Source organism: Alosa pseudoharengus, unplaced genomic scaffold (assembly GCF_046254945.1).
Source record: "Alosa pseudoharengus isolate Yale_2024_CS ecotype anadromous, Long Island Sound unplaced genomic scaffold, YU_APseudo_1.1 YU_APseudo_1.1_scf_8, whole genome shotgun sequence".
Taxonomy (NCBI): Eukaryota; Metazoa; Chordata; class Actinopteri; order Clupeiformes; family Clupeidae; genus Alosa; species Alosa pseudoharengus.
Window position 1 is genome coordinate 39,053,663 of NW_027468870.1, and position 16,750 is coordinate 39,070,412.

Below are 16,750 nucleotides of genomic sequence, written 5' to 3' on the forward strand. Positions count from 1 at the left end.
ACTGATTTCTTTGATTTGATAGATGAATTAATCTTAAAATATGTGTAATGTATAGAACTCACATTTGAAGATTGAAGATGTTTTGAAGAATTTCATGATGATGACATGTAGTAATCCTGAAGCTTTCATCAAAATATCACATGGTCTCTATGACCACAGATATCATTTTAATTACTTCCAGCTATAGGAGTGTCAGAAGTGGCTAATATGTCACAGGTATAACCTGTCCTTCCTGTTCTGTTTGCATAATGTCACATGAGAGCAAGTCCATTTGTGTATAACAAACCTAGCAGAATAGAAATGGGAGTGTTTGATTCTACTGTACGTATCTAGTTGTACGTATATTGGAATCTGAGTCCTTTTCAATCTTGGCATGTACATTCCTGCAAATACTTAAGATGTTAGTCCTGCTCGGTTTTATGGCTGTGTGACGTCACATCATTCTCGTTGTTGCTGTAGTTGACGACAGCAGCGTAATTCAAGATACTCTTGCCAGCAGGAATGGATTATCAGTTACCAAAATGTATCATCAGTGCGCGAAAGTAAGCTGCACGGTAAGGGCATGAACTTCAATCTGTAAATGTACTGCTTGTAGCCTGCTTGATATGTGTGAACTGTAGTGTTAAAATGACTCTCCCCACCTTTCTGAATTCTCAACACATCACATTGCTTGAGGATATTGACTGATATCATTGTAGCATTTGCTGAATAGAATAGAATAGAATTTCTATGAGAGTATTGATTACAGCTCATTAAAACTTGTTGCTTGAAGACAGTTATGTGTGGTCCCTGCACAACCAGTAGTGACTTAGTGCGGTGTTCATTTTAGGACATCCTCAGACTCAGGTGTCAGATTCAGAAAAACATCTGTCATCTTCAGACAAAACTGCCTCAGCGTCAGAAAAACCAGACTCAGGTGTCAGACTCAAAAAACCTCTGTCATCGTCAGACAAAACTGCCTCAGCGTAAGAAAAACCTCTGTCATCCTCAGATAAAACTGCTTCAAACCAAACGGCCTCAGAAAAACATCTCTAAGGAGTCAGGTCTCAGAAAAAAACGCTATCAGAAAAAGTGGAGTCAGGTCTCAGAAAAAATGCTGTCAGAAAAAGTGGAGTCAGATCTCAGAAAAAACGCTGTCAGTAAAAAGTGTGAGTCAGGTCTCAGAAAATCAGGTCTCAGAAAAAAAAATGCTGTCAGAAAAAAGAGTCAGACGAAAAAGTCTCAAATGAATATTGCGGGGAAAGAAGAAGACGGCGGATACAGAACGGTGAGTTTAATATTATCCTTAATACATTTATTCTGTCACTAGCATGTTATATTTGGTGCTTGGATAGATGTAGAAATTATAAGTAAAGGTAGAAAGTGATCCAATGGTATACACATTGTAGGAAATCGATGTATGTAACTTAGCTAACCTCACTTCGCTAGTAACATTAGCAGCTGCTGTAGTGCACATACCGGAGTGTGCTACTACATACAGCAAAATAATTTGTTTTTCGTAGGACTACGGTACGTTCAGTGAGCTAGGGAAAAGTGGGTTAAACATTTTTCCACCACAAAAGTCCAGAACGACACCTGGACCATTATTTCTTACTTTTGCTAACCATTTCCCAGTTGTACAGTACCTACAGTAAGAAACCTGCAATCATCACTGGGAATGTTCCCATTTTTCCCAGACCGCCATAAAGACCAATATGGCGGATACCAAATGTGAATATATAGACCATCACTATTGTTATTCATGATAGAAATATCATTGAAAAATAATTTCTAAGTTTGAACAAAATTTTATCACATGACAACCTTAATAATATACGAGGCATCAAGTATAATCTGGTAAGATTTCAATATGGCCACTATGTGTAAGAAAATAAGCCAATTATTCTATATTTTGGTTAATTGAAGTAACTACCTACATCATCAATACATTCTTATTCTACCTTCTTCTCTTTCAGAGCAAACCTTAACTCTTACTATACACTGCTCAAAACAATTATACACTTTAAAAAATAAAACACATCAGATCTCAATGGGGAAAAAACATCACGCTGGATATCTACATTACATTACTTGGCTGACGCATTTTTAGCCAAAGCGACTTACAACCTGGTAAACAGTTTAACGCTTTTAAAACAATTCTCGCAACAATTCTTGAACAATTTAAAAAATTCAAAAAGGTAGAGTACAATAGGGAAAAGTGCATCAGTGAGTGCTGTTTTTATATCAAGTCAGGTGGTAAGTGCTAGAATTAGCTAGTTGTAAGTAGTGCTATGAGAGGAGACATTCTCTAAAGAGCTGGGTCTTCAGGAGTTTTTTGAAGATGTTGAGGGATGTCCCTGCTCTAGTAGGAACTGGTAGCGCGTTCTACCAACGAGGAACAACAGATGAAAAAAGTTTGGATTGACCTGAGCATACCGGTGGCAGAGCTAGACAATGTTTGTCTAAAGGGTGCAACGGTCGGGGGTAGCATATATGCCTGTATGAGGGCATTCGTGTAGGCGGGAGCAGTAGGTTTAGCTGGGAGGACCAGCAGTTTGGTTTTTGAGAGGTTGGTGTGCCTTCATCCATGTAGATATGTCTGAGAGGCAATCCGAGATCCGTGCCGAGACCAAGGGGTCATCAGGTGGAAAGAACAGATAAAGCTGTGTGTCATCTGCATAGCAGTGGTATGAAAATGGATAATCTGTCCCAAAGAAGTGGTGTGGATAGCAAAGAGAAGGGGGCCCAGTACTGAGCCCAGGGGGACCCCTATGGTGGGAGGCTAAGGTGCGGACAGCTGTCCAAGCCATGATACGTTAAACGAGCATCCTGTGAGGTAGGATTCAAACTGATATGGACTGGGTAATATGTTAATAACAAAAGGATGCCACTTCGTTATTTGGTAATGAAAAATATCAATCCACAGAGGACTGAATTCAAAGACCCCCGAAAATCTAAGTGGAAAAAATTACGCGGCAAGCTCGTCCATTTTGCTTCAATTTCAGCGCAGCCACTCATGATGGTACTCAGAGGTTCGTATGGCCCCGACATGCTTGATGGCATCGGGGCATGCTCCTAATGAAACAGCAGATGATGTCCTGGGGGATCTGCTCCCAGATGTGGACATGGCCATCACTGAGCTCCCTGAGAGTCGGTGGTGCAACCTGTTGGATGGACCAAAATATAATGTCCCAGCGTGTGTTCAATCGGATTTAAGTCAGTCAATGGTATCAATGCCTTCATCCTCCAGGAACTGCCTGCACATTCTTACTACATGTGTCCAGCCATTGCTGTGCACCAGGAGGAATCCAGGGCCCACTGCACCAATACAGGGTCAGACAATGGGTCTGAAGTTTTCATCCTGATGCCTAAGAGCAGTGAGGATGCAGTTGTCTTGCCCGTAGAGGTGTGTGCGTCCTTCCAAGGATATCCCTCCCCAGACCATCACTGGCCCACCACCAAACCAGTCATGCTGAATGATGTTGCAGGCAGCATTACATTCTCCAAGACATTTTCAGACATCACATGTGTTCAGGGTGAACCTGGTCTCATTTGTGAAAAGCACAGGGCGTCAATGGTGAACCTGCCAATTTTGTATTCTATGGCAAATGCCAATTGAGCTGCACGGTGCTGGGCAGTGAACATAGGTCCTTCCAGAGGCCATCGGGCCCTCAGGCCACCTTCATGAAGTCTGACAGTGTGGTCAGAGACATTCACACCAGCAGCCTGGAGGAGGTCATTTTGTAGGGCTATGGCAAGGCTCCTACTGTTTGTTGTTGCACAAAGGAGCAGATACTGGTACTGCTGCTGGGTTAAGGGCCCTCTACCATCCTGCCCAGCTCTCCTAGAGCAACTGTCTCCTGGAATCTCCTACATGCTCTTGAGACTGCGCTGGGAGACACAGCAATCCTTCTGGCAATGGAACGTATTGGTGTGCCATTCTGGAGGAGTTGGACTACCTGTGCAACGTTTGTAGGCTCCAGGTACTGGCTTAGGCAAATGTGAAACTAGAGAAAAATCAGTCAAGGAGGATAAAGTTGGAAAATGTATAATTTGCCACCACCTCTAAAACCATTTCTGTTTTTACAGACCACCCTTCTTTCTTTCTTGTCAAAGTTTTTGGAGAAAGTGGTCTTCAAGCAAGTCTTGGACTTACTATCAGAACAACCTGCTAGACCCTATGCAGTCTGTTTTCAAGAGTCATTCTACTGAAACTGCTTTTCTGTCTGTGACCGAAGCATTGAGTGTAGTTAAGTATTCATCTAAGTTGCTAAGTCATTAGTATTCATTCTACTAGACTTATCTGCAGCCTTCAATACTGTTAACCATGACATTTTCCTTTCTACACTATCTGAACTGGGATGTCTAGGAAAGCCCTTGACTGGTTTAAATCCTACCTTAAAGGGCACATGACCTCACCACAGGTGTGCCTCAGGGATCAGTATTAGGGCCCCTACTTTTCTCTATTTACACACTTCCTTGGGTGAGACCATTCGCTCCCATGAATTTGATTATCACTGCTATGCGGACGATACTCAACTTAACCTGTCTTGAGCTTTTGGTGTTTCCACCACAAAGCACACCCAAGGACTGGACGCTGAACGCACTAGCTAGTGTCCTAAAAGTGCTGGTTCACTGACTAGAGTGAGCCCTAATGGGTCAGGAGGGAGCTAAACTCATAAGGTATTACGTATTTATATTAGCTTCATTGACAGGCATAATCATTTTATGGGATGCAAAATGTTGAACTACAATAAAACAAAATGGATCTTTTCAAACAATCACTATGAGCCTAAAAAGAAACTTTAGCATATGCTAATTGGCCCCACCCACCTCAGTTGGATTAGGCTGTAGGACAGTAGGATGTGTTGGACTGGTTATGTACTAATTTATCTAACTCTGACTGGGTGTATGTACTAATTTATCTAACTCTAGGATAGAAGACAAAATAGCTCATTTCCCAAAAGGCAGCATATGTTTCTTTAAGAGACTTGACAGACACTAGCATCCATGGGTTTTAGCCTCCTTGCTAGCATGCCAACCTCTAGGGGGAAAATTAGAAGGATTGAGCCCAGGCAAGTGCAGGGTTTAGTCACACAGTCAAAACTTCACACATAGCCTAAACGCACCCCAGTTTTTGACATCATTTTGTGTCAGAATGTATGGCTACTTCCTTAAAATCCAACATGTCTACCATTTTAATTATGCATGATTGTCTCATTATGTATTTCATAACGCTGAAAGATGGCTATAGACACGTCATATTATGTGTTATAAGCAGCATAGCATTATAAATGTAGACAAAAGGGCATATTTTGGTGGCCATATTTGAAGTCAAGATAGGGGCCACAAGATAGGGGCCACTATGTGTTGGGGTCCATTTAAATTTTTGATCACTAGGAGTAGGTAAAAATCTGGCCTTAGCCGCTGTACTAGTATTATATGGTATTACATCATGGCATAGCACATTTGTCTTTATGGGGGTTTGGGAATAATGATGTGATGATAATGATGCAGGTTTCTTACTGGTAGGTAGTGTAGAGGAGACCGGGACACTTGTTGGGACACTTTTCACTCTCGGCTATATTTCTCCGTCTTACAATGCGTTGAAAATGTCAAATTGTGATTAACTGAAAGCGTGGGATCTCAGCTACAAAATGTATACATTCAATGTCAACAAATTATCCCTTGTTTTGAGTTATATATGATTTAAGGGCCGGATTCCAGATGGCCCAACAGAAAAAAAGGAGAAGTCCAAGCAGGGTGGGTGGAGGGTGCCAAAGGCATGAGGGTCAGGCGGGCGGCCGGGTGGATGGCTGGTCAGGGACAGTGGTTCAGGCGGGCGGCCGGGTGGATGGCCGGTCAGGGAAGGCAGTTCAGGCGGGCGGCCCGATGGACTTCCGGTCAGGGACGGCGGTTCAGGCGGACGGCCGGTCAGAGACGGCGGGTCCAGCGACTGGGCTGCTGGCACCGGAGTAGGGACTGGAGCCAGAGCCGGGCCTGGAGCTGGAGGGGGTACTGGAGCCGGAGCTGGAGCCGGAGCCAGAGCCAACCTCAGGACAGGAGCGGGTGCTGGAGCCAGAGCAGGGACTGGAGCCGGAGCAGGACTCTGAGCAGGAGCTGGAGCCGGAGTCGGTACTGGAGCTTGAGCCAGTGCAGGAGTCTCACTTGGGGCTGGAGAGGGAACTGGCGCCGGAATCGGGACTGGAGCCGGAATCGGGGCTGGAGCCAGAGCCGGAATCGGGGCTGGAGCCGGAGCCGGAATCGGGGCTGGAGCCAGAGCCGGGGCTGAAGCAGGAGCTGGAGCCTGAGTCGGTACTGGAGCAGGATCGGGAGCCCGTGTCGGAGCTGGATCGGGAGCGGGAGCTGGAGCCTGATCCGGAGCGGGAGCTGGAGCCGGAGTCGAACTCGCGACTGGAGCCGGAGTCGAACTCGCGACTGGGGCCGGAGTCGAACTCGCGACTGGGGCCGGAGTCGAACTCGCGACTGGGGCCGGAGTCGAACTCGCGACTGGGGCCGGAGTCGAACTCGCGACTGGGGCCGGAGTCGAACTCGCGACTGGGGCCGGAGTCGAACTCGCGACTGGAGCCGGAGTCGGTACTGGAGCTTGAGCCAGTGCAGGAGTCTCACTCGGGGCTGGAGAGGGAACTGGCGCTGGAATCGGGACTGGAGCCGGAGCCGGAATCAGGGCTGGAGCCGGAGCCGGAGTCGGGGCTGGAGCCGGAGCCGGAATCGGGGCTGGAGCCGGAGCCGGAGCCGGAATCGGGGCTGGAGCCGGAGCCGGAATCGGGGCTGGAGCCGGAGCCGTAATCGGGGCTGGAGCCGGAATCGGGGCTGGAGCCAGAGCCGGAATCGGGGCTGGAGCCAGAGCCGGAATCGGGGCTGGAGCCAGAGCCGGAATCAGGGCTGGAGCCAGAGCCAGAATCGGGGCTGAAGCAGGAGCTGGAGCCTGAGTCGGTACTGGAGCAGGATCGGGAGCCCGTGTCGGAGCTGGATCGGGAGCAGGAGCTGGAGCCTGATCTGGAGCAGGAGCTGGAGCCGGAGTCGAGCTCGCGACTGGAGCCGGAGTCAAACTCGCGACTGGAGCCGGAGTCGAACTCGCGACTGGAGCCGGAGTCGAACTCGCGACTGGAGCCGGAGTCGGTACTGGAGCTTGAGCCAGCGCAGGAGTCTGACTCGGGGCTGGAGAGGGAGTTGGAGCCGGAATCGGGACTGGAGCCGGAGCCAGAATCGGGGCTGAAGCAGGAGCTCAGGAGCTGGAGTCTGACGTGGGGCTGGAGAGGGCGCTGGAGCCGGAATCGGGGCTGGAGCCAGAGCCGGAATCGGGACTGGAGCCGGAATCGGGACTGGAGCCGGAATAGGGACTGGAGCCGGAATAGGGACTGGAGCTGGAGCTGGAATAGGGACTGGAGCTGGAATCGGGACTTGGGCGGGAGCCGGAATCGGGGCAGGAGCTGGAGCAGGGACTGGAGCCAGAACCGGAGCGGGAGCTGGAGCCGGAGTCGAGCTCACGACTGGAGCCGGAGTCGAACTCGCGACTGGAGCCGGAGTCGGTACTGGAGCTTGAGCCAGCGCAGGAGTCTGACTCGGGGCTGGAGAGGGAGTTGGAGCCGGAATCGGGACTGGAGCCAGTATCGGGACTGGAGCTGGAATAGGGACTGGAGCCGGAATCGGGACAGGAGCTGGAATAGGGACTGGAGCTGGAGCCACTGGAAGAACTGCAGGCCCAGAGCGCTGGGGAGCTGGGACTGGAGAGGGACCTGGTCCATCCTCCCCAGTGGCCTCCCCCTCTTCATCCTCCCAGAACAGCTCCCAGGGCATTAGGTGCAGTGGCAAGTTTGACTCAAAATCAAAAAACTTGCCTTCATCCATGTTTGTCGGTCGGTTAATCTGTCACGGCTGCACGGGCAAAGTATGGCAAGGCAAGGGAATCTCTGGAATACAGGAATCTTTATTCTAGAACACAACCACATAGACTATTAACCGACAAGGACTGAGAGGAGACAGAGGGTTTACATACACAATAGGTAACAGGGCACAGGTGGACAATGATCAAGGTAAAACAAGACAATAACGGGGAACAGGTGTGGAAACAGAAACGGAGGGAAAACTAACAAGACAGGAAGCACAGACCAAATAAGGAGATGGGGCGGAGACAAAGACAGGTGACAGGCAGGTAAACACAAAGCACATGGGGACAGGAGGTAAACAAAGGAGGGACAGGGAACACAGGATCGTTACAATATCACTGCCTGTAGGGCTTTGCTGATGTCTTTCCTGTGTGTTTTTCTTCAGTAGGGCCCACCGTCAAGACCAATTTGGTCCCTACCGATTTTTTTTAACTTCACATGTTTAAAAATGTCTGAAATGCTTCCAAATGTAAAACTATGTTCAGTAATTACAATAACAATGTTAAAATAAAGATTGATGATGTTTTTATACATAAAATACAAAGTTTATAGATTTGTCACAAAATAGCCATAGGGAATGTATGTGCCAACCAACCCCAAAATCAGTGTGCCAACCTGCCCTGCCCACATTAGGTCAAACTTTTTTGCATAAATGCTGTTAGCCTGCTAATATCAGTCACCTCAGGTTTTCAAACTTCATTTTAAATTATAGATGAGTCCCCTAGCAATCAATTATAATCAATATTTTTTTTTATATCCCTAACTATTACCCTTCTAGGATGTATTTAGTGGGAGGTGCATATTCTAAGTTTTGACACTACAAAATTAAAAAGTTGTTCTCACCTAAAGGGTTAATGACCTGGAGACCAGTTACCGTAAAACCCGGTCTCCTGTATGCCAAAGCCCGGGCCTTTATTTTCCCAAATCGCCAAACTGCACCGGCTAGTATTAGAGACAGGCGTCTATATGAGACAGGCCTTTAATTCCCTTTACACAAAACTTTTCCTTTGCAAAGATAAATGGAAAATATTATTGAATTAATTATTTCAAACACACTGAATGTCTACCTACAGTATATGACTAGGCTATCTGATGACAATTACGGATCATCCTTCATTTAGTGTTGAGATGTTGTTCATTGAGTGCAGTAAGATCCAAATAGCAGGGATAGCCAGAACAGATGAAACACGTTTTAATTAGCCTACGTAATTTACCAAGAGATCGCATCACACTGAAAGCTCATATTTTGTCAATAGCCTATATCGGTCCTTTGTCAAATACAGTTGCATTATCAGCCCTGACCAAAACCGTTAAGGAATTATTTATGCAAAAGTGGAACGTGCTTAATGTTTAATTCTCCCTCCTTTTCGGCACGAATGAAACAGCATGAGAGAGCATGAACCATATTGTTTCTCCCGTTTTGTATTTGCCAAATTTGACAACAGTCTACATTCAAATCATAGCCTACTTCCAGGCGCGCAGGAACATATTTTTGACCAGGGGTGCTGAATAACAAAATAATCATGGATGTCCGACGATTTCTCCCCCAGCATATGATTCGAATTTAGACAGCTAAATACACCATTTCACCGCCGTGTATGAGTAGGTCTAAGAGTGAGAAGTTTTATAATGCCCTGGGCAGCCACATTCCACTGCAACTATGCGCAGCACTTGCCACTCCGACTCATCCATCAAAACTGTGCGTGCACAGACCAGTCCCATAGAAGCGCACTTTACATCATTAACCTATTTCAGTATATAGCCAGAGAATGTCCGTAGACGCGCTCTGATATAGCCTAGTCCAGGGGTCGGGAACCTTTTTTGCCTGGAGAGCCACTTTTACCAATTTTTTATTTTTTTTTTTATCTCAGAAGAGCCACATAAAGACGGTTACAAGAAAAAGTTTAGATATTTAACGTACATTTACTTTCATTCAACAGAGGATTTTTAAATACATGTTCTACTAGTTTTACAAGTAATGTGCAAGTAACTTGAAATGTCAAGTGGAATGACAGAAGTATAGGCCTTAGGCTTCCCATGTAGGCTAAACACCACCCCCTATTTCCCCAGTGTTCTTTTGGTATGCAAAGTAACCTCATAGTTAACAACACAACACTCAATTTTCATGACATGACATGTCATTGGCGAAATTGAACATTAGGCCTACTGTACCAGAGATTAGATTTGGTGATGGCCTTGGAGTCTGGCTGGCTCATATTCAGTGAGGTGAAGTTTCATGCAAGAATTGAGGCTGTCATCATTTAAGGGCAACTCCACGCAAAACTGTAATATATCCATAACGCCAACATGGCATTGTGTTGGCGTTATGGATGTGACAGTTTTGCGCGGAATTGCCCTTAAACGTGAGCGCAGGTTTGTCTATATTTTTCATATGTGAGAAAGATTTCACATAAGTGGAACCGAACAGGGTTAACACAGCAATACTAACTCGTTGCAGTGTGCGATATATAACGGGCAGTTCATTTCAGAATCAGTCTTCGGATGGAAACTTTCCCATTTCAGCCCGCTTGTGTTCGCGCTCGCAAGCTGTGGTCACTGACGTTTCCTTTTTGACATTTTCCTTATCTAACCTACAGCAAGCGCACATCAACAATAACAATTAAAGTGTTCTCGTTCATCTTTTTTTTTCTTCGCCATTTTCTTTGTTTTGGATACAACCGTTAGCTAGCTGAATTTTTAAGTAAAGCATCAGCGGGTGGAATGTTATCTCGGCACTGCATTGTCCAATATCTGTACAGTAGGCTACATCGACGTAACTGTGAATTTCAGCGGTAGAGAACAGACATGGGATGGATTAAACTACGTGAACATTTATTATATTTCGAACACTATTTTAACATTTTGATTTCAGTAGGTCCATTTTCAATTTAATACAGTACCAAAATTATTCATGACTTATTGAGTAAACAAATGGCAGGTTTGTCCCGAGAGCCAGATGCAGTTCCCAAAAGAGCCACATGTGGCTCGCGAGCCATAGGTTCCCGACCCCTGGCCTAGTCTAAGGTAAATTCCTTTTCTGACTTCTTTCTCTGTATCGCCATAGGGAGGGAAAGTAATCTCATCGCCATCTAGTGGTTGCGTTCCTAGAGTTTAGCGGAGGGGATGGGATTTTTTTTTAGAAAAAATATATCTCGTGCACATTGGGATCTTAATTTAATGCCTTCCATATGTTAGGCACTGGGGTCACCTCTATTGCTTCAAGTGGTCATACCTTATTTTTAGGATCAGTTGAATTGTTTTGAGTTTTTGTCGTAACATGGTGATAACAAACTACAGTTGCATGTGACGTCACAGGTTTGGGCGCTTAATCTCTAACTGATCAATAGGGCAATTTGCTTAACTGTCTTACATATTTTTGTAATAACGGAAGGTGATGTAAATCGCGTGGTGATAACTTTTATGTCTGGATAACTGGTGTTGTGCTTCTACTCACATGAAGAGCTGGCAGTAAGTGTTAAGTGGCAATGCTAACCAGGCTAATAAACAAACCATGCTACCATGAGTAACGTCGAAGGGTAAAGTCACGTGGCTTTTTTGTAGTTCGTTTATGAAACAAAAGGAGCAATTTCGATTTTTTTAAATAAGGCAAAATAGGGTCTGACATTTTCACAGTTAGAAGATTATTACTGTAGACACTGAAAAATATTTTTGGTGGATAAGATCGCTGATTTGGCTTCACAGTATTTTTAAAAAAAAATAGGTCTATGGGACTTAACATTGGAGCTGCTCTTCGATAGGAACGCAACCACTTGAGGCGCTGGTTTTCACTTTCCCTCCCTATGGCATTTAGAATAAAGAATAAAGTTCGCGAACCGTTCTGGTTTTGTTGCCAGCATGAAAACACGCTTACCATCGGCCTATCCGCAAATTTTAAACACAAGGGATGAATTGAACGATGACAAAGTCGGACATATAGGCATAGTTCATATTGAAAAAAAAGCTATACAATTTGGAACTCTAGCTTTTCACCGCAGTCGTTTAATGCCATAATCATAACGTGCGCAGTCTGCGCCATACTTAAGCCCAAATCACACCCAAGATTCGCGACGAGATGAGCAGCAACTTGAACTTGAACTTGAACTGTGACCAGACAAGGTGAATGCTTTGCGACGGCTTGCAACGACGTGCAACATCTAATTCACACTGCTGTAACCTCCTTTCTGTAACGGGTTCTGTCATTGCGAATCTTTAAACAGACGATCTGACGGGTCTTAGAAGATTAAATACAACCCGAAACTAAAAAACAGACCAGGCCCCTCTACTGGAGATGGCCTTTAACCCAAACCTGTAGCCACGCCAGGCGTTTAAAAGTCTCTTAGGGACTCGGCGATTATTTGAAGTTTTACGGTACATACATGAGTTTACGCTACTCAATAAGGCCGTCAGTTTAGTGTTTTGGAATTTTGTTGCAGCTCCCTCTAGTAGCCTGGATATTGACAGTGTTTCAACCTGCCCCTGTTCCAACGAGCCCCGGTCTCCCCTACTCTCTCACTCTCTCTCCGGAGGGTGCTACATATGCCATGTCATGTTCAGGGCCACTCCATGATACCCTGGCTAACTCATGAGACCCAAGTATCATCGCTTAATGATTTATAAAATTTTGGGAAATAATCTCACTAGTATACACACTAAGGCTGACATCGTTCTACATTAAAGGGACAGGTCTGAGACATATCCGAGTCCAATGGAGACAGCTCAACAGTCATCATGCCTGGTGTGAAACTCTCACCGCCACGGTGTAACCAAGCCTACCGAGATGTCCTCTCTGGGTGGTCTATCTGGTGTCGAGGCACTCTGTGGTTTAATGTGGTTCATCAGGTGTTGTCTCCCCTCAGAAGGTAAGATAATGCTTTAATAATAATTTCATCAATCAACTAAATAAACTGTAATTAGACTTGTTCGTCATAGGAACCTGAACTCATATTTCATATCGTGCTGAGGAACTTGAGGCTTGCATTCATTTCTGAACACTATCCATGCTACATACTTTGCGCTGTATTGGCTGTTCTTGAATCTTAGCTTGTCCTGTCAATCATCATGCAGTCTGGAGCGGAATAAGCCTTACCTGCTTGTTTCATCAAGTGTTTTGTCATGCTGGTGATGCAGGCTGGCATGATGATAATTATATCTTGGTAAGGAAGATCATATTTGTGTGTGAGTGTGAGGCATTCTCATAGCAGAGTCAACATCTTTTCAATTTATGCATCTTGACATGCTCTATGTTACCAGGCACTACATTTATTGTGATAAGATGATTGAATCTCCAAATAGACATAGAAGAACATCAAGCGCTGTCTTTCAGCTCACATAATGTTTCTTTTGTTGTGTTATACTGAAGCACCTGAATGGGATAAAATGTCATGGCTTGCAGGTGCTCTCTCCAGCCCACGAAACCTGAAAGTGGAACTACTGGATTTTCATGCCAAGGTAATGTGGGAGTCAGCTCCAGGAAACCCAAGCGACACTGCATACATGCTGGAACTTCAAGAGTTCGGGAAAAAATGGACCAAAATTGAAAAATGCAAGTCTATGTTGATTTGTGATTTGGATGACTTTGGAACCTATGATTACCTAAAAAACTACTTTGTTAGAGTGAAGGCGGTTTGGGGACATGAAAGCTCTAACTGGACAAACGCCTCCTCTTTTCAGCCTTACAGCGATTGTAAGTATAGTCATTCTTTTGTGGAGTTAAATGTAGTTCTGTGCATGAATTGCATTACAGGAAAATGTGGATATATTCCTTGTTTTATTGTTTGTTATCTTGGAATCTTTTGTGAGATTTAACATTGACAATATCCACTTTTGTTGCATACATTAGCATTACATTGGTCTCTACTTTTCAGGTCAGTTCAGCCCTCCTTTATTAAATGTGATGGTTCAAGAGGGATCCATCCTTGCTGACATTCATCACCCTGTCACAAAAAAGGTGAAGGAACTAGAGTTTGCTCTATACCTCTATCGGAATGTCTCTGGACAGAAAACAGAGGTAGGTAAGACCCAACTGGACTGGTAGTCTTTAGACATCCTTAGACAACCGTATCTTTTGCTGCTGTACAGAGAAACCTGCATGGTTCAGTAATTAAATAAAATTCAGTGACTCACTTCAGAGGAAGCACATTGTATTTTTTTATTATTATTGTAACAGGTGGCACGGAAAATATCAGCTCAAGGTGCTCTCTCTTTTCCCAACCTACCTCCTGATCGCTACTGCCTGAGGGCTTCTGTGCATAACGACCAGAAAGATCAACTGTTTGCAGAGGAATGTATTGTCGTCCACCCAGGTACTGGGAAATGTAACATCACAACCCACGTCAAAATGCTTTCTCATGAAAAAACAAAGGTGTTGTGCGCCACAGCCGGTTTTGACCATGTTGTTTATAAATTTCAGCAGATGAATGGACTCCTATGAGAGTGGCACTGGGTGTGTCCTTCCTTTTGGTTCTTCCTGTTGGACTGATTCTAATCTTTGTATTGTGCTACCTATGGCCCAAATACCTCAAAACTCCACAGGCTCTGGTATGTTCATTCTTTGTTTTTTATCCATTCAGAAAAACTTCAATATTCATCAATATTCAAAGTCTCTTCGATTTCTTGTTACCCATTTGCCAAGAAAGAACACAAAAGTGCAATTTAATGTATACATTTTGATGCACTGTGTCTCACAGAAAGTCAGACCTGGGGAGTCCAAATTGCTGGAGGTCATTCCCGACAAGACCAGAGCTGTGGTGATCTCACACCTGATATGGGGCGAAACAGACGACTGCGTGTCGAAATGTGAAGAAGACAACAGCTCACTAGCCTTTAACCACAAGACAGACTTGACCTGCATCAGGGACATGAGCTCTGAAGGGGAGATCTGTCTGCCACCTGAGGAAGAGGATGATGATGATGAAGATGATGATAAGTGCACTGGTAGCCTTTGTCACTCTGCTGGTTATGGGCTGGTGCCAGACAGCAGTGATGAGGGAGCCCCTGTGGAGGAAGCATCGTCACACGCCGCCGCCCGTGTACCCGAGACGGAAGAGTATGAAGAAAATGAACATCCAAGTCAATACATGGAGAGACTGATGATTGGTGCACAGTGGCATGTCCATGTCCCATTAGACTCTTTAAACAGTCAACCAGCCAGGAGTTCAGACCGCCTAGAGTTCATAGAAGAAACAGCAGAAACACCTCCAAATATTTCATCAGACAGCCTAGAGTCCATAGAAGAGGAAGCAGAAACACCTCCAAACAGCTCATCAGGCTATGAACCCAGGCAAATACCTCCAAACAGCACATCAGGCTATGAACCCAGGCAAATACCTCCAAACAGCACATCAGGCTATGAACCCAGGCAAATACCTCCAAACAGCTCATCAGGCTATGAACCCAGGCAAATACCTCCAAACAGCTCATCAGGCTATGAACCCAGGCAAATACCTCCAAACAGCACATCAGGCTATGAACCCTGTCCATTGATCTGCTATAACAGTGATGAAGGTAGCCAGTGAGTTTAAATGTGAACCGCATCACACCCATTGTGGATCCTGTTATAGTTCCTATCTCAACAGGAGTGAATGCAGGACTGTCTTATGTCTGGTGCACAGACCGCTGCTACCAAAGGCTCTCTGTTTGACACTTTGTGCCTCTCTGCCCAGTGAGTGTTAGCCAGAGCGTGCCGGACTCTTTGGAGATCTACACCTGCCTCTCACTGCAGTCTTCCTCACAAGTACCCTAGGAGAACCCAGACAAACCTGTTAGCAAATTTGAATTTGCTCTGCAGGTCCGTCTGGCAAGGATGCCATTGGCACCCATTTCCAATGGTCCAAAAACACAGGCACCAATCACAGTGGCTTATCCAGCATGGGCCAGGTTTTCTATGATGACAGATAGAGCAGTGCTCTAAAAGTAAAGCAGCTGATGGCTGCACTGATAGTCACAGGACTAAACAGATATGGACATGCATTTTTTTAATTGAGTAAACAACTGCATTTAAAACCTTCGTTTACAAGAAATATTTTTTATTGCTGCTCTTCTGAAATGATTTTAATGCACCAATTTAAGTTTATTTTCACTGCTGGTTATGGCCATGGAAGTCGTATGTCAATGAAGCCTTTCTAGAATCTCTCTCAATCTCAATGGAGATTTGAAAGGTGGTCTGGTGATAATGTACTGCACTGCCATCACCAAGTTGCACCCAGCTGCTTCTGGAGCGTCTTACCAACATTGGAGTGCAAGGCAGTGTTCATCAATGGTTCACCTCCTATCTCTCTGGCAGGACACAGCTTGTCCAGATTTTGGACCACAAGTCGGAGAGTGCTGCTGTCACAAAGGGAGTGCCACAGGGGTCTGTTCTGGGGCCCCTGCTCTTCATCATCTACCTCCTCCCACTGGGAAATATCCTGAGGCAACATGGTGTTCAGTTTCACTGCTATGCTGATGACACCCAGCTTTATATGTCCACCAAACCGACTGCCTCCCTTCCTCCTGCTGCGATGACTGCCTGTCTGCATGATATAAATCTGTGGATGACTAACAACTACCTGAAACTGAACAGTAACAAGACTAAACTACTTGTTGCTGGCTCAAAAACAACGCTGGCAAAGATGGAAAACAGACTCTCCCTATCTGTAGATGGCTCCAACATTGCCTGCTCCACCAAGGTGAAGAGTCTTGGTGTTATACTATAGACAGCACACTTTCATTCACTGCCCATATTAACAGTGTGTCTCGCAGCGCCTTTTTCCATCTGCGCAACATCGCAAGACTGCGCCCCTCCCTCAGTCAGCAGAGTGCAGAAGTACTTGTAAACGCCTATGTTACATCCCGCATTGATTACTGCAATTCCATCTTCTCTG

At 45.2% G+C, this 16,750-nt stretch overlaps 1 protein-coding gene across 3 annotated transcripts; it reads left to right on the plus strand.

Annotated features, from left to right (window-relative positions):
• The first annotated feature begins 271 nt into the window (after nucleotides 1-271).
• Nucleotides 272-16,696, plus strand: crfb12 (cytokine receptor family member B12). 3 transcript variants are annotated; one of them, XM_076273860.1, is made up of 8 exons: nucleotides 894-1,043; nucleotides 1,082-1,267; nucleotides 12,567-12,748; nucleotides 13,282-13,572; nucleotides 13,754-13,896; nucleotides 14,056-14,191; nucleotides 14,299-14,426; nucleotides 14,576-16,696. In XM_076273860.1, exons 3-8 carry the CDS (start codon nucleotides 12,667-12,669, stop codon nucleotides 15,401-15,403), a joined length of 1,608 nt encoding a protein of 535 aa, XP_076129975.1. In that variant the 5' UTR covers nucleotides 894-1,043; nucleotides 1,082-1,267; nucleotides 12,567-12,666; the 3' UTR covers nucleotides 15,404-16,696. The 3 variants fall into 3 exon arrangements, with proteins under 3 accessions (XP_076129974.1, XP_076129976.1, XP_076129975.1); XM_076273859.1 differs by lacking the exons at nucleotides 894-1,043; nucleotides 1,082-1,267 and adding an exon at nucleotides 272-554; XM_076273861.1 differs by lacking the exons at nucleotides 894-1,043; nucleotides 1,082-1,267 and adding an exon at nucleotides 272-554 and having other exon boundaries at nucleotides 12,573-12,748.
• Nucleotides 16,697-16,750: the final 54 nt, after the last annotated feature.

Coding starts and splice junctions, on each gene's coding strand:
- crfb12 (XM_076273859.1), top strand. CDS start 12,667: ATGTCCTCTCTGGGTGGTCTATCTGGTGTCGAGGCACTCTGTGGTTTA. Junction 13,573..13,753: donor TTTTCAGCCTTACAGCGATT/GTAAGTATAGTC, acceptor TCTACTTTTCAG/GTCAGTTCAGCCCTCCTTTA. Junction 14,192..14,298: donor ATGTATTGTCGTCCACCCAG/GTACTGGGAAAT, acceptor TATAAATTTCAG/CAGATGAATGGACTCCTATG.